Here is a 10,000-nt window from a genome sequence, read left to right as displayed (position 1 = left end):
GCGCTCTCCCACCAGCGTGTCCAGGCCGGCGGGGAAGGACTGCACAAAGCCCAGCGCGTTGGCCTCCTTCACCGCAGCCAGCAGGGCTTCCTCTGTCACTGCTGCGCTCTCCGCCACACCGTACAGAAGGTTTTCTCGGATGGTGGTGGAGAACAAAACTGGCTCCTAGAGGGGATGGCAAATTGGTAACTGTAAGTGTATGTGTGTGTGTGTGTGTGTGTGTGTGCTTATTTTATCTTTTTTTCTGTGTCATAAGGACACTGGCCTGGGGCAAACTACAAAAAGGCCAAAAGGGTCATTCTGAATTGGAGGACAAGTGTCTTGAATCTTAAAAGGAATTTCAAGTCAAGAAATGACCAGCCTGAAGGCCCACCTGGCTCACAGAACCAATCATTGACCTCAGCCACGTTGGGTCAAGCTGGGTCAACGGCATGCCATCCACAGTGACCTCCCCGGCCTGAGGGTCATAGAGGCGCAGCAGCAGTGACCCAATAGTGCTCTTGCCTGACCCACTGGACCCCACAACTGCCACCACACTGCCTGTGGGGGGAGGGAGGGAGGAGTGGTCAGGTTGGTATAAGGAATATATGAATTTTGAAATGTTTTATTCTCACTGAGTGTTTTGAAAGGACACCAGGATGCTTTGTTGCATTGCCATGGGTATTGATCCCCACTAATGATGCAGGAGCGTGGGCCAACTGTCACTACAATGATGAAGGCAATCTTGAAAACCTCAATAAAACTTCCACTAGATCTTTAAGAAGGCATCAAGTTAACTTTATCATGAGGATTGTGAGTACTTGCCCCAAAACCTTAATAACTCCCATCAGAATGTCAAAAAAACCTGCTAATCCTATCATAGTAAATAAGAAGACACTATTGAAAACTTTAATGCCTCCACACTGGAATCACAAAGACAGTCTTGAGAACCACAACAATAACCAACACTACACTCTGTTAAAGGCAACCAAGTCAAGTCAGCGAAGGCACCAACCAACGCACCAAAGCATGTGATGCTGGTGACATTGGTGACCGCGGCACTCACCTGCTGGCACACTGAGGTTAAGCCCCTTGAAGATGGCTGTGTCAGGTCGTGTTGGGTAGGCAAAATCCACACCTGAGAAGTTGACCTCACCACGGAAGGATTCAGGAGGAAGCTGGATACCTGGTAGTGAAGAGAAGCAAACAGTCACCACCACTACCACTATCATTAACTCGTTCACCAACAGATACCTTTTTCCCACAAACACCTGAAGAGTTTATGTCAACACCACCGCCACCATCACCACTGATACCACAATCATTAATTCGTTCACCAACAGACACCTTTTTCCCACAAACATCTGAAGAGTTTATGTCAACACCACCACCACCACAATGAACTAACCACCAAAAATCATGACAAACATTTCTTCTGTGAATGCTTATAAGACCAACACATCACCCTCATTCTCACCACACACCACACAATCACCAACATATAGTGAATAATGCACTGTGACCACAAGCAGTACCAGCACCACATCCTCACCACACATCACAATCATACCCCAAACACCACAATAACTCAACAAAACATTCCAAAACACCACAAAACACCACAATAACCCATTAAAACATCCCAAAACATCATAACACCAAATACCACAATAACCCAACAAAACACCCCTAAACACCACAAAAACCCAACAAAACACCCCAAAAGACGACAAAAACCCAACAAAGTACATCCCAAAATACCACACGCACCTCCAGACATTGGCATCCCTGGCTTTCTGTCCATCAGCTGGAATAGCCTGGTGGACGCTCCAAGGCCGCGGTTCATCTCGGAGTAGAAGCTGGACAGGCCCCCCAGCGCGATGCCGACATAGGCGGCGTACAGCAGGAAGGACGATAGCTGGCCCACAGTGAGTGCCGAGTCTGTCACCAACCCACCACCATAGTACAGCACAGACAGGATGATTATATTGCCGCTCAGCCCAGTCTAGGAGGAAGCAGGAGTATGGAATGAGGAAAAAATAGATACATAAAGGTCCTACTAAGAGTGCCAGTTCTGAAAGGTTTATCCATAACTTGAGGATGTCTTGATTCTGTTGCCATTTCATCCAACCTTTCCTTCAAAAATCAGATACATTAAGGCCCTATTGAGAGTGCCAGTCCTGAAAGGTTCATCCATAACTTGAGGATGTCTTGATTCTGTTGCCATTTCATACAACCTTTCCTTCATCACCACTTCACTTTTTTTTTACATATATCTTTTTAAGTAAGAGGAACACATGCAAAAGGTGACAAAAAAAGGCCTACTAAGTTGTCAGTCCTGAAGAATATGAACCAAAATGTTAACCAAATCTAAAGAAGTATCTTGAGACTTCCCTTGCTTGAGAGAATACATCATAGGAATGGGGAAATACAGAGGCAAGCAGGGAGTTCCAGTGATGTGTCCCCTGATCCCCTGACTTCTCCACTGGCCTAATCTTCCCCTGCCTCCTTCCACCTCACACTCACCAGACCAAAGAAGACTCCTCGGGCAAAGGATTCGCGGTAAGTCATCTGCAGCACCTCCTCCGCCCTCGCCTGGTACCTCTGCACCTCCCTTGCCTCGCTGCCAAACGCTCGCACTGTCCGGACATTGCCAATACGCTCCTCAGCCACCTGGGTTGCTGCTGCCAGAGTGTCCTGCAGTGGTGGTGGTGTTGGGAGTCATGGTTGTGTCACTGAATTCTGGCAACCTGTCTGTCAATACTGTCTGAACCCAACCATTATGATGTGTCTTGGTAATAAATATCACTATCAATTATAGACATACAGGAAGTAATGGTGAATACATACATACTGCTAAATACCCATTCTTGTATTTCTTCAGACACACACACACACACACACACACACACACAGTCTCACCTGGACCTTCCTGGTAATATTCTTGACATACCGGCCGTAGAAGACAGCAGACAAGGCCACGGGAGGGACAATGGACAAACCCACCATGGCCAGCTCAGGGGACATGTAGAACTGCAGGCAACCAGGAGGAAAGAGAAGCCAATGTTACTTATAAAGATTTACAGATTACAAGAAAAATAAAAACAGGCAGCACAGTCTCTTTGGTCCCTGCTAGGCTGCTGGGATTCATCATACTACACTGACTATATCATTGAAGAAAAAATACTAAACAACTGCAGTATACAAGGAGAGGAAGAAATTGTAATCTAATCTATTGTTTCCATTATTTGTTGGAGAAGGTTAAATGTGGAGGAGGAGGAGGAGGAGGAAATGGAGTAATAATAAAATGATGAGGATGAGAACAAGCATAAGAAAAAGGAGAAGGAAAACAGGAATGAGATAAAAAAAAAAAAAAAAAAAACACTTATAAGCATGAAGACTCACTGAAAAAGCCAGACATGAGAGACAGAGACACACTGACACCATATCAGAAACACAGCCTCACCAAAGAAAAAAGAAGAACAAGGCAGAGAAAAGAAGGAAGTACATTGGTGAGAAGACCGGAGAAACAACACACAAGACCGACACACAGAGACACCCACACACGCTCACACACACAGAGCCTCACCATCACCCTAACAGAAACACTAAGCCTCACCAAAGGAAAAAGAAGAACAAGGCAGAGAAAAGAAGGAAGTGCATTGGTGGGAAGGAAAACTGGAGAAACAACACACAAGACACAGACACAAAGAAAGACACCCCAGCCCTGAGCCTCACCATCACCCTAACAGAAACACTAAGCCTCACCAAAGAAAAATAATAATAAGACAAGGAAAAGAAGGAAGTGCATTGGTGGGAAGGAAGACTAGAGAAACAACACACAGAGACACACACACACAGATACAGACACCCCAACCCTAAGCCTCACCATCATGCCCACACCAGCCAGGGCCATGACAGTGGAGCGCAGGCCGTCAGAGATGTTGGCAGTGACGGCCTGAGAGACAAGCGCAGTGTCGGCGGAGAGTCTGTTGACCAGCTCGCCTGTCTTGGTGTGGTCGAAGAAGGCCGTCTCTTGGTGCATGATAGATGAGAAGACTGACACTCGCAGGGACTTGGTGATACGTTGCCCTGGGGTGGGGGAAGAAAGGAGGGGATGGATTGGAAAATGCAGGGGAGAATGTAAGGAGGAGGAGAGAGGAAGAGAATGGAGAAAAGAAAGAGAGACATTAAGATCACACACCAGATGGAAGATGATATAATAATTTTTTTTCTTTTCCAATATTGTGTTTTGGTATTACATAAGGGAAGGGGTGAATGAAAGGAAACTGCTAAATAATGCAAGAAAGGTAAATATGATGCATTACTGGGAGAATATGGGTCACACACTCACACACAGATGGATAGATTCATTGACCATAAACATGCACATTAAATACATCAATAAAATCACAAGGAAGTACAAACATGAACACAGTAATCAAATAAAACACACATCATAAAACAAGGAAAGAAAAAAAAGACACAACAAAAGCAGACAAATCAACTGAAACAAGCAGGAAGAAACAAAAAAAAAATAAAGAAAAAAAAAAGTTACAGAAAACTTATATAAAAACAAATGAATGAAGAACTTTAGTAGTAGTAGTAGTAGTAGAAGGAATATAGTATGCCATTAGCAGCAACAGTAACACACACACACACACACACACACACACACACACACACACACACACACACACACACACATGAAGTGGATAATGAGAAACTGATCCCGAGAGAAGAATATGACTTTAGAAGCACAAGATCGCATAGTAAGAAACTAAGGAAGGGACGATGTCTGAGAGATGTTAAAAAATTTAGTTTCCCGCAAAGATGTGTTGAGACTTGGAACAGTTTGAGTGAGAAAGTGGTATCAGCAAAGAGTGTACATAGTTTTAAAGAAAAATTGGATAAGTGTAGATATGGAGACGGGACCACACGAGCATAAAGCCCAGGCCCTGTAAAACTACAACTAGGTAAATACACACACACACACACACACACACACACACACACACACACACACCTGCCACATTCATGAGGTACACCCTGCCAAAGTTTGCGGCTGCCCCAGTAAGGAAGACACCAGTGAGGGCCAGACACACCCGCTGCAGGCCACCACTCAAGGCCTGGCCCCCGTCGGCTGTGTAGATGAGGTCAATGACGTGGCCGAGAGCGAAGGGCACAGACATGGTGATGGTGCTGGATACTGAGAGAAGCCCAATGGCATCTGTGTGGGGGAGTAATGGTGAGGCATGAGGGATGGAGTGATAGGGGGGTGAAGGTAGGGTTTCTAGGATGGGAATGGGAGTGTATTGGTGAGGAGAATAAAGGAAAAATGAGAATGAATAGATAGAAGAATGATGGGGATAAGGGACTGAGGAGTAATGGTGAGGCATGAGGGATGGGAAATGGGGAGGTTAAGTAAGTAAGTAAGTAAGTAAGTTAAAGGTAGGTTATCAGGGAAGGAGACACATGGTACAAACTTGACAAATGAGAAGGTGTATAAAAAGGCAGATTTCTAAAAAAAAGGTGTCAGGTCAGTGTGTGTGTGTGTGTGTGTGTGTGTGTGTGTGTGTGTGTGTGTGTGTGTGTGTATATGCAAGAAAAACATGATAATTTGGCATCTAAAGATAACAAACAAATAAACAAACAAAACACACACATACACACACACACACACACCCACACAGATTGATGTGGAAGTTAAGTAGTATTGGAGGAATAAGGGGAAATCTGACGGAGTGGATGAGAAATTATTTGACAGGTAGAGAAATGAGGACGGTAGTGAAGGGAGTGAAGTCAGAGTGGAGGAAGGTAACCAGTGGAGTTCCCCAAGGTTCAGTGCTTGGTCCCATCATGTTCCTGATCTATATAAATGACATGCCAGAGGGAGTGAGAAGTTATATGAATATGTTTGCAGATGATGCAAAGATTATGAGGAGAGTGAGGAATATGCATGACTGTAATATACTGCAGAAGGACTTGGACAAAATATATGAATGGAGCAGGACGTGGCAAATGGAATTCAATACCAACAAAAGCTGTGTAATGAGAATGGGTAGAAGTAAATATAGACCATATAAAGACTACCAGCTGAGAGGGAAGACTGTAATTGAAGTCAGTGAAGAAAAAGACTTGGGAGTGACTGTACAGAGTAATCTGTCTCCAGAAAAGCACATTAATAGAATATTTGGAAAAACGTATAGCATGCTCCAAAGTATAGGATGGGCATTTAATTACCTGGACGGGAACATGATAAAGAAAATATTGACCACCCTGATTAGGCCACAGCTGGAACATGCATCAGTAATTTGGTCACCATACATGAAGAAACATGTCAAGAAACTGGAAAGAGTGCAGAGGTTAGCAACAAGAATGATACCACACTTTAAGGAGGTACCGTATGAGGAAAGGTTAAATAGGCTGGAATTAAGCATGTTGGAAGAAAGAAGAGTCTCAGGGGATATGATAACAATGTTCAAAATTGTACATGGAGTGGACATACTGGATAGGGAGAACCTGATCATGATGGCATCCAGTAATTAACTAAGAAGACACCCTAAGAAAATACTGAAGGACTCCTGCACAAGTGACATCAAGAACTATAGCTGCATTGATGCATGGAACAAACTGAGCGTGGATGTGGTGTGTTTTTTTTTTTTTTTTTTTTTTACGTAGGGAAGAGGGCCAGCCAAGGGCAAAAAAAAGAAAGTTAGAAAAAAGCCCACTTGAGCGCTGGCTCTCCAAAGAGTAGAAAAAGTGCCAAAACCGTCAGCCAGAATTAGGGGAGCAAATGCCTCGATACCTCCCTCTTAAAAGAAGACAAGTTGTAGGAATTTGGAAATACAGATGCAGGGAGGGAGTTCCAGAGTTTACCAGTGAAAGGGATGAATGATTGAGCGTACTGGTTAACTCTTGCATTACAGAGTTGGACAGAATAGGGATGAGAGGAAGAAGAAAGCCTTGTGCAGCGTGGCCGCAGGAGGAGGGGAGGCATGCAGTTAGCAAGATCAGTAGAACAGTTACCATGAAAATAGCGATAAAATATAGAAAGGGATGCAACATTTCGGCGGTGAGAAAGAGAGTGAAGACAGTTAGTCAGAGGAGAGGAGTTGATGAGACGAAGAGCTTTCGATTCCACCCTATCAAGCAAAGCTGTGTGACTGGAACCCCCCCAAACATGCGAAGAGTACTCCATACAGGGACGGATAAGGCCCTTATACAAAGTAAGCAGTTGGAGGGGCGAGAAAAACTGGTGGAGACGCCTCAGAACACCTAACTTCATAGAAGCTGTTTTAGCAGCGAGTGTCAGTCAAATGAAGGAAAAATTGGACAAGTGTGGACAAAGAGACAGGACACAGAGAGCTACGGCTCGGGCCCTGTAATCACAAATAGGTAAATACACACACACACACACACACACACACACACACACACACACACACACACACACACACACACACACACACACACACACTTTACCTACATGCAAGAGTCCAGCGCTCAGGCTTGGCGAGGGCAAAGAGTCTCCTCATCTCAGATGTGGATGGCGGCTGCAGCTTGGATGTTGCTGCTGCTGCTGTCCTGCCTGGCTTGGTGGCTGGTGGCAGCGAGGTTGTGTCCACTGGTTGGGCCCCATGCTGTCCTCGGCGACACTCTGAAACAATGAAGACATGTCACTCCAACCATACAACAAAAGTCTTAACAATATTCATCCTAAGATTCATTATGGAGTCTACTTAATTCATCAACCATTGTAGTAATTGAAAACCAATTCTCTCCTATCTCACCAATAACATCGCTATGGATGTTAATTTTAGAACAGATTACAACAAAACATTGGGATTTTATCAGGGGAACAGCAGCTGAATGGACAACAGTAGCCAGTGGGATGGAGAAATTAAATAATTATGTTTAGCCAACGTTCCTTCAAGGACTGTGGCTGTTTCACTCTGTCTCGTCCAGTCTTCAGCACACACTAATGTCCTCATTGCTGCCTCAGGTGTTCATGGCTGAGGCTGACTGAAGAAACAATACAATACTAAAAAGACACTCCAGATCATGTCAAAAATGAGACTGCCATATCCCTGCATTACTTATGAGACGAAGCATAACAATAAGAAAAATCTCAGAAATTACATTAATTGAAAACAACTAGCCACCACACTGAAAAAATGACATTAGCCATGGATATTATAAGACCAAGGAAGAACAAAGGACATAAGACCTGTTGGTTCTCAGAAGTCTGTCTGTGATAAGGTACAGTAGCTATCTCATTTAAAGTAAGAAGTGTTGGATAGTAAAGATAAGCTGAATGTGCACCAAATCAACCCTCATGTCTCTGTTTGTCTCTCACCTGCAACACAAATGAATCGAGGCTGGAGGAAACCTCTGTCCCGGTGACGAGGAGTGTCTGGCACCCACAGCCCCCCTGCCAGGCCCCTCCTGCCACCCAGCCTCAAGCAAGTCTGACAGGGGTATACAAAGAGAGGAATGAAAATCAGGGCTATGGAATCTGTACTGACAGAGAGATTAGGTCAGCGTAGTTCTGCCAGCAACTGTAAAGGACAACACTGACTGACTTCCTACAATAAACAATTTACATATTTCTGAAATTCCCTATTCCCCATTGCTCTGCTCAGAAATTTTACCAGACTGACCTTTCCTCATTTACTTTCCTGTCCTTATGGTAATATATATATATATATATATATATATATATATATATATATATATATATATATATATATATATATATATATATATATATGACAAAACAAATAGATAAATAAAAATTCTTGGTGCAATTCTGTATTGTGAGTTAAATGAGCATCAACAAATAAATTAAGTTGTTTACAGCAGGTGGAGAGCAACTCACCCCAGGCCAGTTGTGCCGCAGCGCCAAGAGAAGCGTGGGGTCGAGGGCACCACGACACCACACACCCGTTGCCAAGCTCACTGCCACACCTGCCATCCCTCCTACAATGCTCCTTCACACCTGAAATGATGTCAACTATCATAGGCAAAAGTGACAGGTCTGTACCACACCCCAGCAGCCACATCACTGGGGCAGTGACTCAGTCAACCACTGGAAAGCCTCCACCCACTGACACCATGGAACACTTGTGATTTTTTGGAACTACCAGCAATGGTCAAGAGGAGCGAAGGGCAGCACTGAACACTGACAACATCTTCGGGCTGGTGAGTGCTGATGAAAGACCAACCAATCATTCTAATAGTTAATATAATTTGTTGAAATTTTACATATTTATATGGAATGAAAATTTAAAGTCCTATGCCACACAATAATGAAAATAAACATATCCCAAAAAGAACTTTTATAAAACAGATCAAATAAACTTTAAATACACACGGGACCTTCCATACAATCTGGGCATTGTACCTTCAGTCTGCAGCTTTCAAAACAAGTACATTCACAACCATCATACATAATTCCAAAGCAGTAAACCAGTGTTCATTTCCCCAAGCTGCTTGCCAACGCTGGCTCAGTGTTGTACTGGGAGGATGACAAGCAGGAGGCACGTCCCTCTCTCCCCTGCCTGCTATACAATACAAATGGAATTAACGACACTATTCACATTGCTTCAAGACACTGCTCGCCATCTCAGTGACACACACCAACAATATCAAGTGACCACAGAAGGTAAAGAAGAATAAAGTGCAGCATATTGGTTTCATTGGATTAGGTTTTGGAGGCCACATTTCAGTCACATTTGCTCATCAATCAATAAAAACAAGGAAAGGCTAAATTTCCTTAATTTCAGTTTCCCACCGAAACACACCACTTTCCTAACGAGTCCCCATGTTTGTTGTGAAGAGTAAGAAGGGATGACAAAAGAATGTATATGGAGATGCTATTGGTAAGATTTATTCTCAAGAATTGCTTGTTGTTGAAAAGACAGCATCTTCCTCCTCTTGTCACCGCCACCACCACCCCACAACAACAGCAGGAGACTGAGGAGAGGCAGCAGTTAACACAATCAGAAGATAGCAGCAC

The 10,000-nt window shown here is 43.8% G+C and overlaps 1 protein-coding gene across 3 annotated transcripts in view; it reads right to left on the bottom strand.

Moving 5' to 3' along the window:
* The window catches only part of LOC123511436 (ATP-binding cassette sub-family B member 10, mitochondrial-like), a 14,919-nt gene that overhangs the window by 4,238 nt on the left and 681 nt on the right, over window positions 1-10,000 (bottom strand). For all 3 annotated transcript variants that reach the window (XM_045267310.1, XM_045267308.1, XM_045267309.1), the window contains exons 2-12: window positions 8,861-8,980; window positions 8,339-8,450; window positions 7,469-7,639; window positions 5,006-5,209; window positions 3,869-4,071; window positions 2,902-3,012; window positions 2,506-2,676; window positions 1,750-1,984; window positions 1,046-1,165; window positions 374-540; window positions 1-165 (exon numbers count right to left, since the gene is read on the bottom strand). The exon at window positions 1-165 is cut by the window's left edge and continues 95 nt beyond it. In XM_045267310.1, coding sequence (XP_045123245.1) covers window positions 1-165; window positions 374-540; window positions 1,046-1,165; window positions 1,750-1,984; window positions 2,506-2,676; window positions 2,902-3,012; window positions 3,869-4,071; window positions 5,006-5,209; window positions 7,469-7,639; window positions 8,339-8,450; window positions 8,861-8,956 — 1,755 coding nt within the window. In that variant the 5' untranslated portion in view covers window positions 8,957-8,980. The remainder of the gene's footprint in view (window positions 166-373; window positions 541-1,045; window positions 1,166-1,749; window positions 1,985-2,505; window positions 2,677-2,901; window positions 3,013-3,868; window positions 4,072-5,005; window positions 5,210-7,468; window positions 7,640-8,338; window positions 8,451-8,860; window positions 8,981-10,000) is intronic.

The sequence above is a fragment of the Portunus trituberculatus genome, chromosome 31 (assembly GCF_017591435.1).
Source record: "Portunus trituberculatus isolate SZX2019 chromosome 31, ASM1759143v1, whole genome shotgun sequence".
Lineage (NCBI taxonomy): Eukaryota > Metazoa > Arthropoda > Malacostraca > Decapoda > Portunidae > Portunus > Portunus trituberculatus.
This window is presented reverse-complemented; position numbering and strand designations above follow the sequence as displayed.